Raw genomic sequence first — 21144 nt, forward strand, 5'->3', positions numbered from 1 at the left:
TTTCCTAAGGGAATGGCAAAAAAAAAAAAAAAAAAAGTTGGATTAAATTTGTCTGGGTGGCTATTATTTTTAAACATATTAATGAAAACTTTACAACTCACCTAAACAGTATTTTAAATAAATAAATACGATCAAACTTCCCACAAATATTAACTTCTGTCTAATGACAAAGACTCTTTGCTTGCCCAAATTTTAGTCAGGCTCCTAAACCTCCTCCTAGGCCCATCTGTATAGTTCTTTGTAAAATCCAGTTTCAGCAAGAACCCTGGTAAGTCAGTTTAACCAGAATTCCCCCCCCTATGTGATCACCTCTGGTATCTTTTGTGGGTCTGTCATCCTCCACCATCCCCCAGGTGGTGTCTGATCACCCTGGCCTGTTTCCAGCAAGATCCCATTTCGTTGGTTTAGCCAGAATCCCCCTTGCCTTGCCCCTGATGGTCCCTCTTAGTAGTTTTCTAGCCACTGACCCCCCTCACCCCACACCTTGGCTATAAATCCTCTCTTGCCCATGCTATATTCAAAATTGAGCCCTGTTCTATACTGAGATCTCTTTTCCCCTAAGTCTTGAATAAAATCTGTTTCTACCATCTTAACTACAGCCCATCTGTTCTTCCTTCCATACTAGGCATAACAACAAAAGATTATTATTTTCAATGGAAAGTAATTTCTAAAGAACAGATTGATAGTTTTTAATATTAGGAAAACTTAAGCAAATGTCAGACACAAAAAAGAAATGAGATACTGAATACTGACTTCCAAATCAAATGGTGTTCCTTATAGAACTAGCAAGTCTTTATAAATACATAATAAATGAAGTTCCCGATATTTCCTTTTCAAAGAATGGGAAATTAAAAGTGAAGTGAAATTGTTCTTTAGCTTTTATAGTAGTTTGGTTTCTTCCTTTTTATTACTCTGAACAAGTAAATGACTGATAATGGTACCATACAGCTGGATTCTTTAGAGTAACAGCTTCTTGAATAAAGTGTTATTCAAGGCGGAGGACATAAGACATGAATTGAACAGGCTAGCATCAAGCTAACTGCATAATGATCAAAGAAATATGCATATAGTAATGGTTTCCCAAAGAGATTTCTCTGAATGGCAATTAAGCAGCTATTGGGGAAAAGTGTTTTAAGTTAATTTTATGAGTCAAAATCAAATCTCTCTTCTTTAAACACACTCCGCCACACACATTTACTTGTGCACTTTCATGATTATCTCAGATGTTTTAGAAGTAATGAAAAATTGTTTAAATGAGTCCTAAAAATACATGAAATGCACTGCAAAAGAGCTCTGATTTTTTAATGTTATCTTTTAATAGTATTTCTTACTTGGTCCTATAGCACCTATATCTTGTCTTTCAACTACTATCAAACATCTTCTGTGTGCACAGAAATAGGACAGAGACGAAGCACAATGTCTGTCCTCACATAGCTTATAGGTTGGCAGATAGCAACAGAACATCTAAAATGCAAAGCATATCAAAATGCAAAGGGCTCTGCCCAGAATCCCAAAATAATCTGCTGCCAAAGCCTTTCCATCTGCTCTGTCAAATAATCCCAGCTCACAGACAGGAGATGGAAATCAACTCTAACAGTGATTCTACCAGTGGTCTCTTGTCTTTGAGTGCAGAGACTGTACCTGAACCGTGGAAAACTGTAATACATATAGTCTAGAAGACAGAACCAGCCAATCAAAATAAAAATAAATTTTTAAAAATTTCGTATGAACAGTCTAACTCCCAACCTAAATAAAAGAAATCACAGCCATGCAAAGACTAATCACCTGGTAACTCTACGTCATCAAGAAGAAATCGCAACACTAAACAAATACTAGCCGTGTCCATGGAACAAAAACCATCGGGATACTGGCTTGTGGAAGAATGAGTGGACTTGAGTCAGGATCTTACAGATGCATATAACAAAAACCAGCCAGAATACAGATAGGATGCTTTAAAGTGAAAATAACCAAAATCTAAAAATGACCAAGGAAGCCCCACGGACCTGCTTTACCAGTTTAGCTCCTAGGATCACTCCTCAGTTAGGAGCTTTTTCGATTTACCACTTTCTATTCCACAGCCCCCAGGTTTTGCCTTACTTTGTGGTCCTTTTATAACTTCCAAGAGCTACTCTACGTTATATAAATCCTGCCCAAAACACTGGCTTTAGACAAAGTCAGTCTTACTGGGCTTCCTCAGTATTTTGAAAGCATGCTTGAAGACACTACTGGAACAGATGGAAAGCCAAAAAACAATAGGAAAAAGAGAGGCAGAAAAACCCAGACGCCAGGAAGTAAAACAGACTCAAGCCTGACAAGTTTTTCATTGTTATTATAGCTGGTTAAAGTTTCTGACTACCTCTTCTTTCCGCACGAAGGCCCAAAGGGATCCCTTCCACCCCATTTCTCTAAGTTGTGTAAGGCCCTTCCTCCACGTGGTACCCCCTGGTTCAGAAGGCTGAACCAATCATAGGCCTGAAGAATCAGTTTGGTCAATACATCGGGGCATTTCCTCAGTGGCTGTCATGGGGACTAACAAGATTAGGCAGGTGCTTTGGGTGCTTTGATGTAGAGTCAGTGGTTGGGATATGCTATGACTGAAGCCTGTAATTATAGTGAGTTAGAAAAAAGAAGAGATGGGTGGGGTGGTGGGGCTGTGGAAAATCCTTCTGGAGTCTTTAAGATAGTTAAGTTTACCCACATATCTTATTTTTTACATGGAATTTATTACGCCAAGAGAGGGTATCAGTAAGAACACACATAGAAATCACAAAAAGCTTAAGTCATAAGCAGCTAAATCATAGTAAATTTCTAAAGAAAACCATAACTAAGTGCTAAGATGCCCTCCCACACACTCCTGGATATATCCGGCAAAAGGAGGTTATTAGAATTGAGACAAGTGAGCAGACTAGAGTAAACAGAAGCCAGCCTGCTAGCTGGCCTGTCATATAGGCACCTCAAGGGTCTGGAGGAATGTCAGCTGGTTATGGAAACACCCTCGGCCCAACTCCAGCACTACCGTTTGCCTTGGACACCCAGCATGACACACCCAGCCTTGGACACTCCCCTCATAATTGTCACGCAGCCCCACTTCACCCTACACTTACATACATCACCACTGCCAGAAAATGCCTTGGTTTAGACAATTAAGATCCTGCCATCCTCTAAACATATGACAAACAAGGGGGAAAGATCATTTTGGAGCAGGTGAGAAATGTGATCTATCCTTCACCTTCCCTCACTTCAAGTTCTCATGAGTTACTCACAACTACCTGATATCCCAGAGATTACAAACATAAAACATCGTTTTTTGGAGGACAAAAATAAAGACATGGTCACGTAAGAATGAAGCAGAACTGTTTCAACATAGCAAGGTTCCCTTTCTCATTCAATGCTGAGCTCATTCACAAACTGTAATGGAAGAATAATATGGGCAGTACCTGACTCTGATCAACCCAGACCGAGGGGAGATCTCATTTCTAAAAGAATTTCCAATCTGGGCAGCAGCAAAAGGCAACTTTCCTTGGTTGAATTCCAAAAGTCTCTTGAAATTCAGGAAAATCCCCTGTGCGGTTTCTGGTCTCAAGTACCTACAAATGTAAATAAATCAGTCTGTTAGAAGGAAAGAAATTAAGTTTTCCAAAAATCGGAAACTCTAGATACAAATCCTAGTCCTAAATATACTATTTTCACACAAAGCAGTACGTATATGCTCTAAAGCAAAGGATTAGGAGGAGTAGACATTTTCCTTGGTACCAAACATTCTCAGGCGAGTGTTAGAGAATATATCAAGCAACTGGTATGGAAATATTGGTATTAGAAATGTCATTTTATCAGTCCAGTAAGTCATATACCACCTCTCTCTCAATGTCCCTAAAACCTGATTATTTACATGGAGGCGGACAACAATTCAGATCCTTCTGAAAATAAGACCTTGCCTAAGTATATGCCTGTTAACCCAGGTATCAGAGTGTAACTGTGGTTACAAAGAAGCCCGTATGGGCTCACACTCAGCATTAGAGCTCACTCATCACTATCATCACACCAGGCCAGGCAAATTTCAAGGTTTTTCCCATCATTTTCTCCTTTGTGGTAGTCTACATTTCCAGCCAGAGAACGGCTTCTCTTTTTCTCCATGTTTTAATGATGCAGTCAAGCAAATACACCATGATAGCCATTGTCCTCTTCTCAATTTTACAGAAAATATTATTTGCAAACACATCAGCTAAGAAAGTTTCCCAACACTTTACTTCAAAATAAACATTTTATGAAAAGAACTTTAAAACAAAGAAAAAATAAAACATAATTGTACCCTCTTCTCACTCTCATACACCAACTTGTCGTTCTGGCGGTCCTTTCCAGATTTCATCCAAAAGAAGTATAACTACAGTTGACACGCATTTTTTTTTAAATGCTGTTAAGACTTTTAAATTTCGTTTTTTAATTTATTTTTAAGTAGACTCTATGCTCAACGCGGGGCTTGAACTCATGACCCCAAGGTCAAGAGTCACATGCTCCACCAACTAAGCCAGCCAGGCACTCCTATGTGCATGATTTATAAGTAAAATGTGTAAAATGATGTATCCTTTATTTTTCCATTTTCTAAATAATCATAAAAATTTCTCATATTTAACAGCTGCAGAGTATTCTACTAAAACAATCTACTTTACTATAACTTACTTAACCATCTCAAGTTTTTGGATAAGTAAGTTATTTCTACTTTTAATCTATATACTCTTGATAAATATAGCTTCCTTTCCTTTAGAATTATTTCCTCAGATAAATTCCCAGGAGTGGGCGGACAGGTCAGAGGGTCTGGCCCATTTAATGACTCTCTGTGTGTACTGCCAAAATGAAAGGCTTACCTTTGGCCTCTTTCCATAAAATATCCTAAGTTGACATAGTGTGTGACTAAAATAATTCCAGTCATACATTCTGTCACAATTAATTTTTATTATTCTTTAGTTCTACTCCAGGAAACATGATCTATCTAGCTTCATCTAACCAAAGCCTACCCTCGATGACCCTACAATGAGACCGTAAGAAAAACATCAGAAGTTATGAAGTGGAATACTTTGGCTAAGTTTGTTAACACTGAGAGGGAATCTGTCAATATAAATTCTAGTTCCGGATCATACTATAAACTGTTCACCTTTCTTTACTGTGAAAACCACATCTTTTAAATAACAAGCTAAACCTATGTTGTTCAGTATGGTAGGCCACTAGTCAAATGCCTAAATTTAAATTAACTAAAATTAAATACATTTTAAAGTTCAGTTCCTCAGAAGCACTAACACCCTTTCAAGTGCTCAGTAGCCACATGTGGCTAGTGGCTACCATATTGGATAGCATAGATTATAGAGTATTTATACCACTGCAGAGAGTTCTATTGGACAGTGTTGATCTAAACTAAATGGTTTCTAAGTCTCCTTTAGCAATAAGTTCAATGACTTTCAAAATCATTCTTCAACTATCTCTGCTGCCTTATCACCACAAGATATGATGATCACAGACTTCTGTTTATTTTGTAGCAAAAAAAATGATCACATACACTAAAAAAAATATATTCAGAAAGAATTAGAAGGAACAAATTTAAGAATATGTCTGTTATTATTTCTCCTTAAAATATTTACCTGTACTTTCTACATATCATTTTTCAAAAATTTTCCTTCATGGCTGATTTGATGTTTACTTTTTATTACAACAATTTTAGTAACTTCATTACATAAAGAATAAGTGATACATACCCAGGCATGTTTCCTCCAGGCCCAATGAAGGTCTTGAACATTAAGTTAAAAGATACTGGAGGGGAGAGATCATTTCCAGTAATGGGGGATTTTACATTATAGTTCACAAAAAGATCCCCAAGTTCCTGCTGTCCATAGTTATCAAGCTAAAGGAGAGGTAAAGAAAATAATTAACATAAAAGACTGAGGAAAAAAAACAGGGCATAAAAGTATTGTATATATAAAACCCATCCATCATTAAAAGTCACCCAAAATAAGAACAACAAAGTTAATCTAACCTTCAAAAAACCCAAATTAAAATCATAACCAGTTCACTTTCTTTTTTTCAATTTACCATTTAGCATTTCAGAAAAATGGAGTATCTTTCTGGGACCGACCTAAAACTCACACATTCACCATTTTACAAGGAAAGATAAAGAAAAATATCTCTGGCTCAATTATAATAGTTGCTGACTGGCAAGAATCTGAAATCATATTAAATAAGTTGTTTTGTTTTTTTTTAAGATTTTATTTATTTGTCAGAGAGCGAGCACACAGCAGGGGGAGAGGCAGGAAGAGACAGAGGGAGAAGCAGGCTCCCCGCTAAGCCCGATATGGGACTTGATCCCAGGACCCTGGGGTCATGACCTGAGCTGAAGGCAGACGCTTAACCAACTGAGCCACCCATAAATGTCCCATAAATAAGTTTTCGAGGTTGCATTTTACCACTCTGCATATTTAAGAGTCAGGTACACTTCCCTGTCTATTAATTAAATGTGCATATAACTTTTCCTTCCCACTAGATATTAAGCACTTCAAGGTAGAAACTGTTTCTTATTCATGTCTGCTTGTTCCAGTGTACTGCACATTTTATAATTGATAACCAATGTGAAACTCTCTAAAATGATGTATGACCTCCAATTCAAATAGACTATGACAAACCATTTAATACTGAAGAACATTCAAAACTTAAAAAAAAAAAATCTCCTAACAGAAGCAAAATAATTAGATAAATCAACTCGTGGCCATAAGAACTGAGGCTCTGGAGTCAGAAAAACCTGGGTAAACTGCCCAGTTCAACCACTTACAGATTGTATGACTTAAGAGTAAGTTCTTACCTAACCTCTCTGAGCCTCAATTTGCTCATCTGTGAAATAGGGAAGCAGCATCTACTTCACTATGAAGGGCTACTATGAAGATTAACTATGTAAAGTACTTAGCACAGGGCCTGGCACACAGCATACACGACACCACTTACTAAGTGTCTTGCCAAAATATCTGATTGGGCCTCTAGGTCGGACTACCAAATTACAAGTAATATAGAAACAGGAGAACATGTGAAATAGCACCAAAATAACGCCATCAGCCAAATCTAGATGTTAGAAAACACTAAGAAGCAAATGTCTCAACTTTAAAAAATAATTTTTTAATGAAAATACAAGGAAAATTAGAGATAAAGAACCTAAAGATCAAAAGAGATTTAAGAAATACATCAACCACTCACAAAGTATGGACTTTATCTGGATCACAATTCAAACAAGAAAACCTGATTAACATTTAAGACAATGTAATAAAATGATGTTTTAGATGTACTTCAAAATAATTTAGGAAAAGGAGGCAGGAAATGGATTCAACAAAATTTGGTAACATTGTAGGAGGTTCATGGGCCTTTGGCCATGAATCCACTGGGGCCATTTCTGAGTACTAGACCACAGTCCCCAACTTTTCACTGAAGGTTATGTTGACAGCTTGTATGTATATCTGATATGGCAAACCAAAAAACAGACTGCTCTCTGGGGCACCTGGGTGGTTCAGTTGGTTAAGCGTCCAACTTTTGATTTTGGCTCAGGTCATGATCTCAGGGTCATGAGACTGAACCTTGTTTTGGGCTCCTGCGTTGGGCTCCTGTGTTGGGCTCCACGCTGGGAGTGGAGCCTGCTTAAGATTCACTTTCTCTCACTCCCTCTGTCCCTCCCCTCACCAGCACACACATACATTTTCTCTAAAAACCAAAAACAAAAAAAATAGACTGCTCTTCTTAGACCATGGATAGGAGACAGAAAGTCACGGTTCAAACTATAAATGACTTAATTAATCAACTAATTACTTCCTGCTTTGACAATTGACACGGAAATGAAAGAAACTGTTGAGATCAAAGACACATACTCACAAAAGCTTAGTAAGTCTAACATTCTAAATGCGAAACAGTAACTTAGGGGTAATTAGAAGTGCTTTTCATTTCTTCTTTCTAATAAAGGTCATGCCTTTGGGAAAGAAAGGAAATTAGAAATGAATGTTTGGCTATAACGGTGTCAAAATCTAAGAATTGAGGGGCGCCTGGGTGGCACAGCGGTTAAGCATCTGCCTTCGGCTCAGGGCGTGATCCCGGCGTTGTGGGATCGAGCCCCACATCAGGCTCCTCCGCTATGAGCCTGCTTCTTCCTCTCCCACTTCCCCTGCTTGTGTTCCCTCTCTCGCTGGCTGTCTCCATCTCTGTCAAATAAATAAATAAAATCTTTAAAAAAAAAAAAAATCTAAGAATTGATTTACTAAACCATGAGCAACAATACTAAAGCAATGAGCTTCAAGCAAAGGATAAAATATACCTCACAAGGACTAAAATAAATTGGCAGATGAGTCAACAGCCAAATTAAGATTTTCTTTCAATTTAAATGAGGAAGGAGAAAATTTCTCAGCTACTGTTAGAAACCTAGATACCACAGGGAAAAATCAGCATATTTTTAGAAAACAACGCAGCAGTGGAAAAGTATCCAGTAAATTCTCATGAGAAAATGCAGAGGTAGGGATTCCTATATTCAGCCTCACACATATATATACCAATATAAAGAAAATATGTATAAATATAGCACTGGTTTCTGCGTGTGTATGTACTTCTTTGCCCAAGGAAGTAAATAAAATTTAAGAGGTGAGCCTTGGTGGACCTCATGATCAAACATGGTGTTGGAGAAACGTATTTTGCTTAAATGGGTACAGAAGGTGACAGATCAGCAACATACATACATGAATGTGTGCATCTTCCTGGGGGAAACAGGTACCGTTTTCATAATATTTTTAAAGTGATCTGTGACCCAAAAAAGGGATCAGAACTACTTCTGATATAGAAGGTATTCCTGCACTTGGTAAAAGTCAGAACAGATTATCTCTATGATCTCTTTTAAGTTTTCCGTAAACTTTGCCTACTTAAATAGAAATTGTAAAACTTTTCATCTGTAGGAAAAGCAGGGGTCTGCTCATCGGGCTCTAAAGAATAACTGCATGTAGTCAGGGACAGCACAACCAGAAGCAGACCAAGTGGCTGATAAGACAGTGTTCATAAGGGTATCTGTCCCCAAACCTCCACATCGAGACTGAACACTATTCATCATTAGTCACTCCTCTGGTTTTTGTTATTAAATCCAGAAAATTGGTTTCCAAAGATATAGAACAAATTTCATGCCTATTTACACTGAATTGCTAGTTTGGGCTAAAGTGTTAGCCACAAAAGGTAGAGAGAGAAGAAAATAAAAATTCAAAGAGAGACAGAAGGTAAACTCCACTTCCTTACAATTGTGGCCTAGGTCAGCACAATGTGGAATTCAACAGGCACCCAACACTGTAAGAAAGACAGCACCTACCTGTGTTGCTGTGATAACATCTCTAAAGTACTCACCTGCGCCAAGACACTTTCCATCTCTGATTTCTTCTCAGCAGAACACTTCTTATCAGACATCAATTTCTGTAAATGAGCTACAGGAACAGTGTTGGTACATGTCAATTTCAATCAATGGCTAAAAGGACAATGCACTTTGAGTTTCAGTGTTGGAGAGGTAAAAAATGAATCCAAGGATAATGTTCTCACTTTATATAAATACCGTGGTTGATTTTACAGGGAGAATCATGATACGATCCTGATTCTTTTGCTGACTTAGAATTCCTAATTATCATCTATAACTTCTTTTTGTTAAATAAGGGACTCAAGTTGTACAGGCATACCTCGGAGATATTATGGGTTCAGTTCTAAACCACCACTATATAGCAAATACTGCACTAAAGCAAGTCAAATGAATGTTTTGGTTTCCCAGTGCATATAAAAGTTGTTTGCCCCATATTGTACTCTGTTAAATATGCAATAGCATTATATCTAAAAAAATAAATGTATACCTTAATTAAAACATATTTTATTGCTAAAAAAGGCTAATCATCACCTGAGCTCTCAGCGAGTCCTTATTACTGATTACTATAACAAATATAATAATGAAAAAGTTTGAAATATTACAAGAATTACCAAAATGTGAGAGAGAGAAAGTGAGCAAAAGCTGTTGGAAAAACAGCACTGATAGACCTGCTTGACCCCGGGCTGCCAGTATCTGCTGAGCACAGGTAGTGGGCAATAAAATGAGGTCTGCCTGTATGGTTAAGATCTGTGCAATTTACTCTTTGTATATTATGCCCAAAAAAAACTTTAACAGAAAAAATATGAGAAAAGCGTAACCTAAACCCTTTGTTTTGATCAATTTTACTTGGAAGAATATTTATCCGAGATGAAAAAACATACCTTTTAATAGATGGTCAGCACGAAAACACTCTCCATTTTTTACATCTTTCACCATGAAGTCAGCAAATTTGTCTACGTGGCCAGAGGTCCTATGTTAACAAATGCCAAGCCAATTTGTCATTTTCATACAAATTAATACATAAACTTTCTGTTCTAAGATAATCCCCCTTCTATATGTAGTATATCAAGCTTATATCTGTGTATCTGGAAGATGGAAGCTCCCATATATATAATGATGTACCCACAGTAGATAATAACGTAAGCCAGAGAAAGTTCTTCCTAAAATCTATCTCCACCCTTTCTTCCAAGCTCTTCCTTCCCACAGGAAAGAGACATCAACTAGATTATACTCTTCCACAAGCTGTCATAAAGTATGTGCTACCTTGCAGAATCAATTAATCCATGCCTATCCCATTATTAATGATTTACGCAAAGACCAAAACCAAGGGGAATTTGACTAGGCAAGAATTCACGATAACTCAGTATAGATCCTGAATCTTCAGGAGGGAGTTTTCTGCCACCAAAAACTGTATGGACACTGGTATTTTCTCTTACATAGTTCCTATTAGCGGAGCAAGCAGCTAAAGAATAGGTTGTCTTGATCTTTGAGATCCATCATCAGGAATTCATCTTATTTTTATTGGCTGAAATTATTGAGAGAGCCCAAAGGATGCAAACAGTGAAAATTAGCTCTTTACCAGGCAACACTAAATGAAGTGATGAGATAGAAAATATAAGGATTTTTCTTTCTATGTTCTAGCAATCCTGCCCTGCTTTCAACAATGTTAGTAAGAATAAAATAAATTTCAGCACTAACACTTCAACACAAATAGCAGTTGATTTTAAATGTATACACACCTTTGCCCAGGACTTCTAAAAACTCAGAGTAAGGAAATATCATATATACACAAAATCCATCTATCAGGATGTTCGGTGGACTCAAAAATCAGGAAAAACTTATTTTTTTTTTAAAGATTTATTTATTTGAAAGACAGTGCACACGCACAAGAGGGGGGTAGGGAGGGAGAGAGCCAGCGAGCGAGCGAATCCTCACGCGGACTCCCTGCTGAGCACAGAGCCTGAAGTGGGGCTCGATCCCAGGACCCTGAGATCCAAGAGTAGGCTGCTTAACAGACTAAGCCACCCAGGCGCCCCAGGAACAATTTAAATGCCTATGATATGGCAGTAGCTAAATAAATTATGGTATATCCACAAGAAAATACTATGCTGTCATTAGAAATGCTTTAGAAGAATATTTAATGACATAAACAAATGCTCACCTGTATTACATGAATAACATGCTGCTAACATTGATGTATGTACAAGGACTTACAGAGAAAGAAGACAGGAAAACACAACAATTTTGACATGGCTGCCTATGGACATTAGGTGTATATTTTCTTTGTTTTTCTTTATTTTCCACATTTTTACAACGACTATGAGTAGTTTTTGTCACCAGGAGAAGTTACTTAAATATGCATATTAATGAATTTCAGCCCCCAAAGTAGAATTCTTACTTTAAAACTGGCTCAGGGGTAAGCATGGTACAATCAATCTCCAGGATCTGTTCCTCTTGGATGAAGTGCTGCCTCCAGGTCTGAATAATATTGTTCTTCAAAGCACATCCAACTGGCCCAAAATCATACAGACCACTAACACCTATAAAATATGAACAAGGAAAATCCGTACTTTACCTTGTCACTCTGAGCAAATTAAAGCGAGGAGATGTAAGAAACCGTAAGACTTCACATATTCTCTAAAGAGGTATTAAAGTCAACAATTCAAACCCCTCAATACTGAAGGGATTACTGGAAGTAACCCTGTAGTTCCAGCTAGCTGACAGAAGTAAAATTAAAGAGCTCTTACTCCATTTACTACTTCTATATTAAGAATTCCAAGTAGGATTAGCAAAAAACTAAAAGCAAAAGATGTTCCTCCATATATGAGAAACAATGAAAAACAGATTACAGTTTTCTGCCATAGATCTAACTCGTTGCATCAGCTGATAACAATGATGAATTGTAGCACCCGATTCTCTAATTTATTCCTGGATATATAAGCCAGGATCGTCTTGGGTAGATGAGCCACTATATTTAAACCTCAAGTTAAACATTTAGAGATCTGCTTAGCCAAACTAGAATCAAGTTTCAGTAGCAAAGTACTAAAACTCTAATACTGTTGCAATGATCTCCACTGACTATGAAAAATACCACTGTACATTTAATCAGTGAATTATATTTACCTACATACCTTCAGAAAGCATTCAGAAAGATGCAGAGATTTACCTACATACCTATGAAGAATGTTTTTCCTGGCAGTTGCCGTAAAGAATAACCTAGGAACCCTGGCTTCTCACTGCCCTTGTGTGAAGGTGTACGATACAGTTGGTCAGTGTTACAGTGGCCCTCGACTGCTCCAAAGAAGAGTCTATCTGATAGGTACGTGGACATATTAAGTGCCTCATACCTGGGCCCCTAATAATTCCCTACATCCTAATGGAAAAAAGCAGTCTTCGAGAAGAAGTAGGGCGGAAAGGAATAAACAGATTTCACACCAAATGGCCAGTTCTAAACAAACAAAAGCAAAATATTCTCTGTTTTACGTGACCTGATACAATTACTTATCAATTGAAAAGCCATCTTTTTGGTTTAAGAACGACAGTAAAGCCACCAACAACGTAATTGCTCCATCATTAATCCCCTACCTCCATAAATAGCAAAAGCTTGATCGTAGAAAAACCTCCTCTTGAGGGTATCTTCCATTTTTGCTCTGTCTACAATGTCATCTTTGGGTTGTAATGCTAGCTCCTGTAAGGGATTTTCAAACAGAAAACATGTTATTTGGGGTGAGAGGAAATACGAATTTATATATGTGAATGTGGTTTATTCCTCAGCAAAATTCAATATAAAATTTATCAGACAAGATTTTGATGCATTTAAAAAACAGAAACCTTAGGGTTTTTTCCCCCTTTCAGTTACAGAAAAGATACCTTTAACTTAATTATTTAGGAAGACTAAGCTTACTTAGATGCAGATACTGATAAGCAATATCTGAATTGTTAGTGGACCACTGAAGTGAGACAATGACTTAGAACTCCAATGGGAGATTTACTGTTTGAAAGATCTGGGAGCAGGTATCAGATGGATACACCTTTTCCTTAAAAGAAAAAAAGTTTAACACAAAACCATTATTTCCAGGGATAGAAGAATTCATGAAGAAGAGCAAGCACATTTAAAAAAAAAAAAAAAGAGCAAGCACAATGCCTTCCAGGGAAATTCACGGAGTATATTAAATCTAGGATTTAGGGGAGGGGTGGGTCAGAAGTATTCAGAGAGGCTTCATAGACAAGGTGACATTTTGAGATGTGGTGTGAAAGCAGAAGTCAGCCAGGTAGAGGATAGGAAGGTATGCTGGATAAATAGAGATAAGGCAAATGATACCCCTTCAGAAACTTTTCTAGGTCTTTCCCACCCAAAGAGATTAAATAAAGATGACATTCCTCTTTTAGGATCCCAAGACTCACCTTTGCTTCCAGAACCCTCTTCCGGGCTTTGAGCTCAGCTACAGCTTTGTCGACATCTACTTGGGGTGCTTTATCTTCTTTCAGTTTTCGTACAAGATCTCCCTAGCCAACAAAGAGAGTTTATATTCAGGATTGGTTTCGGAAGTCAAGAAAAGTTATGAATGTGTTTTTAAGCATGCCTTTTAAAAAGTATCTGTGTAAGAATGAGGCACTCAAACGTTTATTATGTGAGATGTCATTATAAATAACTGAAAGTCTTTGCCCTCAGCATTTATAATCCAGCGAAATGCACAAGTATACAAATAACTATGTTCTAAGGGTAGTTAGTACTACTGTACTTTTTTTCCTTTTGGGAGAGGAGACAGGTGGAAAAGGAGGAGAGGAAAGCATTGATAAAAACTGTGAAGAACAAGGTTAGTACTGAGAACACAGAGAACCAATAAATAAACCACCCTCCCCTTGAATCTCTCTCTGACTTACAAAAACGACCCTCCTGGTTTTCCACCTACTTTGACCATTTCTTCTTAGTCACAATTAACTCATATTCCTCTGCCCTTTTCTTAATTGTTAGAATTTTTCCTTGATGATTTCTCTAGAAATACTTTGTTCACTTCCAACAACCTACCACCTGTACACTGATTCCCACACTTATGGTAATGCGGTGGAATAAGTAATCCGAAAAAGCAAACAAACAAAACATTACCTATACGGTCTAGGAAATTTCAAGCTGAGAAATTAAAGTTGTCGAATTCATAGAGCCTTTGGGTTCCCAACAAAAGTAACTGCTCTCTAGAGAAGTAGGCCTATTAGGATTCTCACAGGTCAAGTTCACCTAAATAGTAAGCATTCAACTCAAGCCACCATAGGTGAGACTCAGTGGACATGACAAATAACAGAAGGAGAGCCTCCAAAGTATTAGAACGATCAAATACACTTTGTAAATGCTTAAGACGTTAAAAAAGGAAAGGAAAGGAAAGGAAAGGAAAGGAAAGGAAAGGAAAGGAAAGGAAAGGAAAGGAAAAGAAAGGAAAAGAAAGGAAAAGAAAGGAAAAGAAGGGAAAAGAAGGGAAAAGAAGGGAAAAGAAGGGAAAAGAAGGGAAAAGAAGGGAAAGGAAAGGAGTCAAAAGCATGAGCAAAGAACTAGAAACTATCAAAAACAATCAGGAAACCTGACAAATGACCACACAGGGTCGGGTCCAAGAAGACAACAGAAGAGTGGGGGAGGGCCAAAACGGGTGACAGGCAGTGGGAGATAAAGACTTCTCATTATGGAATGAGGAAGTCACAGGAATAAAAGATACAGCATAAGGTACTGTATGGTGCTGTAATAGCACTGTATGGTGACAAATGGGAGCTACAATTGTGGTGAGCATAGCATAACATATAAACTTGTCATATCACTATGCTGTACACTTACATAACATTGTGTGTCACTATGCTTCAATATAAATAAATACATACATAAATAAGGGGGTAAAGAACCACATAGATGATCTAGAAATGAATCACTGAAATTAAAAATTCACTGGATAGGTTAAACAGCAGATCGAAGTTGAAGAGAGAATTAGTGACTTAGAGTACAGACCTGAAAAAATTATCCATGCATAATCCATGGAATGGAGCAGAGAGACAAAGATGTAAAAATATAAACAGGGTAATGAGACACAGAAAAAAGAGAGCCTGACATTCATCCAACCGGAATTCTCAAAGAAAATAAAATGTTCTATTTGAAAAGATAATGACTATGAATTTTTCCATAACTGCTCAAAGACACGAATTCTCAGATTTAGGAAGCACCATGAAATCCAAACATACAAAAAAAAAAACCCTACACCTAAACAAGTCTGTAAAACATAGTATTTATGAGAGATTAGAGACTGGGTTTTAATTCCTGATCAGCTAATTGTGAAACCTTGAACAAGCTGACACCTCTTTGAGCTTGCTTCCTCAACTGTATGATCAGGATAAGACCTCACCAAATTGTTATAAAGAGTAAATGAAACCATTTAAGTAGAATATTTTCAATAGCACCTAACAAACAGCATACAAAAAAATTACAGTTATCATACTATAAAACACCCCAACTTGGTTGTCGCTGAGTTATTTTTCAAACACTCAAACCTAACTTGTTTATAACCGAATTATTTTTCTCTGTCCTAAACTTGCTCCTTCTCCTATGTATTGCTTTCCATACGTTAACAACAAAAAAAACCCTACTATTTCCCAAACAAGAAATATCAAGTTATCCTTCTTTACCGCCAATATCTGGTCAATTTCACATTGCAATCTTCTCTCTCCCTTTCACACCCCATAGACTAGATTGCTAAAACAGATTACCAATTTGGTTCTCATCCAAAAGTGTCTACACTTAAGATATGCTCACCCCAAACTACCCTAATGCATGTCATTTCACTCTGACCTTTGTAAATCTTTTCACAAGCACACTGCATTCCCAATTTGATGACTGTTCCTACCCCCATGCTTTCAATAATGTTTACCCTCGGGGTGCCTGGGTGGCTCAGTCAGTTAAGCATCTGACTTTCCATTTCGGCTCAGGTCATGATCTCAGGCTCATGAGATAGAGCCCCATGCCAGGCTGCCCACAGAGCGTGGATCCTGCTTAAGATTCTCTCTCCCTCTGCCTCCACCCTTCCCCAACTGCACATGCACGGGCACTCTTTCTCTCTAAAAAAATTTAATAATAATGATGATGGTGATGATGATGATGATGTTTATCCTCTTATCCAAAAGCACTTCCCTTCACTTAACGAAATTTACTTCCTGAATGTCCCAACCTTACAACTGCTTCCCTCAATGCTGTTTCAACTAAAGGCTGAGTTTTCTCCCATAGTCCTTGATCCTCAGAGGCTGGAAATGGAATAAATGTCCTCCTTATTCCCCTGTGCACTTTCAAACTGATTCTTCTTTGCTCCTTCTAAAACCCAAGCTCCTTTGAAGGGCCGGTCATTACCCTTTCCCCTTGTTGACATTTTCTTAAGCTCCCATTTACTTCCCCTCACTCAGTAACAGTTTTCCTTTCTGTGATTCACTCTACTTCAGAATGTCCTGGTCAGGGGGTGACAAAGATGTTCATAATTATCTAACCTAGAACCTAACTCTGCTTACATGTAATTATAAGTATTCTCCCAGTTTTAACATACACTGAGTTTTCCAGGAATGAACCCAGGAAAAAATTTTTTAGTAATTTAAGTAATTTTTTAGTAATTTAAAGGAATTTTTTAGTAATTTAAGTAATTTTTTAGTAATTTAAAGGAAGACTATATACTATTTTGTTCACAATTTTACAGAGAGTTATTATTTGAAACAAACAAAAAATAACATGTGACCAATAGCAATGTTGTCTGGTATCTGAGCAACCAGCCGGATATACCTTTATCCCTTTATCAATGTGTACCCATTGCAACTCCACTCACTGTAAATCTATGTATAGGTAGAAGCATCTGCTTACTCCCACGTAACTTCCAGTGGATTCATACCCAAGAATTTACATATTGAAATGCACATTATTTTATTATAAATTACTTTATTTCTTTGTATTACATTTAAAACATTATGTGTATACATATTTTTCTTTCATTAGATTTTGTAGATATTTTGTATGAATTTCATTATTGGATAGTAATGGGGAATTCCAAAATATCTGGTGTACAAGGGGACACTGGGTTTGAAAGTTCAGAGCCACTGAATTAGTTATTCCTCTTATTCTTTATCATATGCAAGTAAGTCTGGTCTGTTATTACACTAGTAGTTTCTATTCTATTATCCTGACCTCTCTAGCTAAAGCAACATCCTCAGTCATCTTCCAACTTTATTTTGGCTTCTTCATTACACTTACAATAACTGAAGTCACACAATCAATGCAGTGGCTTATTATTTACATGCATTTTATTTGTCCCTGTCAGAATAAAAATAGGCTCTTTAAAGATGGGAATTCTGACATGTCAGTTCTGGCACTCAAATACTTATTGACTGATATCACAACCTAAACCTAGCAAAGTACAAAGCACTTAGCAGTCAGTAAATGTCTACTGACTTACTCTCTACTCAGTGCTGCTTTTCCTTTCCTCTACCTATCAGAATACCTATCTCATAAATGTTCACTAACAGTGCTTTTTCATGAGGATAAGAATTCCGTGAGAGCCTTTGTTTTGAAAAGAGGTTGGCAAACGGTAGTTCTTTTTGAACGTCTGAAGAAGCAAGCAAGTAGTTCTTTTGAATATCTAACCACTCTGTGTCAAGAGTTAGCATTCCCACATACTTCATCTACCTTTTCTTCTGAAGCTTTTCAGAGAACACTAGCAAGCAAGGCCACAAGCAGAGGCAGGAAGAATTTAAAATAAATTCCCCTGAAACACTTTTTTTGTTGTTGTCTTTTAAGATTCAGGCATAGAACACATACATCAAGGAAAATGCAGCTATTAAAAAGAAGCAGTGTGGGGCACCTGGGTGGCTCAGTCGATTAAGCATCTGCCTTTGGCTTGGGTCATGGTCCTGGGGTCCTGGGATCAAGCCCCTTGTTGGGCTCCTTGCTTAGCAGGGAGCCTGCTTCTTCCTCTCCCTCTGCCTGCCTCTCCCCCTATTTGTGCTAACAAATAAATAAATAAAATCTTTAAAAATAAATAAACAGAAACAGTGTGAGAGTAAGGATACCTATGCTGAGTTAATCATCTGTAAAATGCAGTGAAGAAAGGAAATAATCATGTTTATTCTGAATAACAGAATAATAAAACCATGATTTATAATGATCCAATCCTGAAAACAAAAGACCTGGAGATGATCTAAACATGGAATGAAGGTACTTAAACAGTCCTAATACCTAATTATTTTCTTCCTTCTTTGTTCACTGCTTAACTGTATTTTGGGTTGTGCTTACATGCATGTGTATGTGTGCTGAATACAAGTGATGTGAAGTATCTCTAAATTATCCTTAAGAAGCTTGGTTCCTGGATACATTCCTACCATAAAGACATATATTAGAACTAAGTGCCTGTGATTATAAAGCGGAGTAGCTATTAGATGAGAAATCATTCCAAGGGATCTTCTTCCCGGATCCTTCATATACATCATGGTGCATATTCAGCCGGCCAAGCAAAACCAACAAGAAAACATTTGCTCACCTAGCTTTACATATATGTAGGTAGAAGAATTCTGTTAAGATTGAGCTCATCTCAGATTCCCAAATGTTTTATAATTATTGAAAAAAACTTCATAAACTTTTCATTTACCCTTTGTGGATTAAGCAAGAGCTTTAATGGGTACTCTTAGTCCAGAAAATCAAAGCAGAGAAAAATCCAGGGCTCTTCACCCTAAGTCTTCTTACTACTACCAAGATGTGAGTTTCATCTCTGTCTTCCCAATCACAGCAAAAAAAAAAAAAAAAAAAAAAAAAAAAAGTGAAATACTGAGACACAAGTAATATTTATTATTCACAGATCTATTCCTACCATTAGCGTTTCAGATGGTAAATCATTACAAAAGACCTCCCAAGAAACTACTAAAAAGGCTTTTCTAGCACCCCATCTCACCAAATTCAGAAGACATCAATCCTCTCCTAAAGGTGCAAAATGTTTTCAAACTGGCAATCACAAGAAAATGTGAGCTCCGTGCCAGCAATGGTTTGGTAAAACTAGCACCCCCAGTAAGCCACAATCATCTCAGAACAATATATAGCATTTTAGCAAGAGCTTACTATATGCACTGTGGGCAGCATCCTCAATACTTCACAGAAACTATCTCATTTTAATGTTTATAACTCCATTCCCATATTACAGATGAAGAAACTTGCTACAAAAAGGTTAAATCATTTGCGGAACATCACCAGCTAGCAGATGGTGGAGTCAGATCCAAACTCTGGAAATACAACTTCAGAGCCTACACTTTTTTTTTTTTTAAAAGATTTATTTATTAGAGAGAGAAAGAGAGAGCTGGGGGGAGGGGAGAGGCGGAGGGAGAGAATCTCAAGTGGACTCCTCACTGAGCCTGGAGCCTGAACGGGGCTCAATCCCAGGACCCTGAGATCATGACCTGAACCAAAATAAACAGTACGACGCTTAACTGACTAAGCCACCCAGGCGCCATAAAGCCTACACTTTTATTACTAGATGCATTAACACAAAAATATGCAAGGGTATGAAGAAAGCCCATTTAGCAATTCTGCAAAACCTCTCCTATCTTGACAATTATTAAATTTTACTACAGGTTTAAAAAAAAAAAGTTCTTCTTCGTTATTTTTCTCTATATTAATTACTTTGTTAGAGCATCAAGAAGCTACATCCACCGAAATCATTTCAGTGACCTCTTAATTCCAAGCAATGATACTGAAAATACATAACCAAATCTCTACACCAGTTCCTCCCTAAACCTCCAGATCAAGTGAAAGTCATTTCAACAGATCCTGTTTGCACTGAGACCTTGAGATATATATTTCTTCAGCTACAGAATCTCACCTCATGTTTAGACTAAAGCTGGGGGTGGGGGGAAGCATTCTTGACAGGAGAGTGTGATCAACACGATTAAATGCTTTAGATAGGTAAAATGATGATTATTGAAAAGCACCCTTTAGGGTACCAGGAAAGGGCAGCAGTAGAGGCCAAGGACAGAGAGCAGTGGATAAAGGAATGAATGAGAAATAAGAATGCGGAGACAATGAGAGGACAAGAGAAAACACTGAGCTGTAAAGGGAAAAACAGGCTGAGGAAATGGGAGATACTGGGGGCTACATTCCAGACAAGAGCCCAAATCCGTCTTCATATAAATCAGATACTTCCATTCCCCTAAAACATCAGTTCTACAACTTCTTGGATCTTAGAACCTCTTTATACTGTTAAAAATTACTGAGGATCCCAAAAAAGTTTTTGTTATTGTGGTTTATTTCTACCAATTTTTACTATATTAGAAATTAAAATTCAAATTTAAAAATATTAATTCATTTAAATAACAGTAAAAGCTCAATATGTGCCAATGTACATAAAATAACATTTCTGTGAAAACAGTACTTTCCAAAACAAAACAAAACGAAACGTAGTGAGAACAGGTTTTATAATTTTGCAAATACTTTAATTTCTAGCTTAACAGAAGATAGCTAGATCTGCACATCTGCCTCTTTTGCAATAAAGCATTTTAATGGTGAAGTATACAAAGAATACCTTCAGTTAGAAAAGGGAGAATTTTAAAAGCTTTTTCAAATAATTGTGGATATTCTTCTTTTAGACTACACCAAAATTCTGACAAGTGGTAGTTTCTTAAAGGTTATTTCATAAAGGTTACTAGCAATGTGTAATTGGAAACTATACCAATGAACTTTTTATACCGTTACATTAAAT

General features: G+C 37.2%; 1 protein-coding gene across 1 annotated transcript in view; it reads right to left on the reverse strand.

Annotated features, from left to right (window-relative positions):
- GARS1 (glycyl-tRNA synthetase 1) overlaps window positions 1–21144 on the reverse strand; it is a 43985-nt gene that overhangs the window by 18288 nt on the left and 4553 nt on the right. The window contains exons 2-8 of the mRNA XM_008686554.2: window positions 13802–13903; window positions 12983–13085; window positions 11796–11937; window positions 10279–10367; window positions 9394–9470; window positions 5745–5890; window positions 3438–3587 (exon numbers count right to left, since the gene is read on the reverse strand). Of these exons, the coding sequence (XP_008684776.2) occupies window positions 3438–3587; window positions 5745–5890; window positions 9394–9470; window positions 10279–10367; window positions 11796–11937; window positions 12983–13085; window positions 13802–13903 (809 nt within the window). The remainder of the gene's footprint in view (window positions 1–3437; window positions 3588–5744; window positions 5891–9393; window positions 9471–10278; window positions 10368–11795; window positions 11938–12982; window positions 13086–13801; window positions 13904–21144) is intronic.

This window comes from Ursus maritimus, unplaced genomic scaffold (genome assembly GCF_017311325.1).
Source record: "Ursus maritimus isolate PB19 unplaced genomic scaffold, ASM1731132v1 scaffold_3, whole genome shotgun sequence".
NCBI classification, from domain to species: Eukaryota; Metazoa; Chordata; class Mammalia; order Carnivora; family Ursidae; genus Ursus; species Ursus maritimus.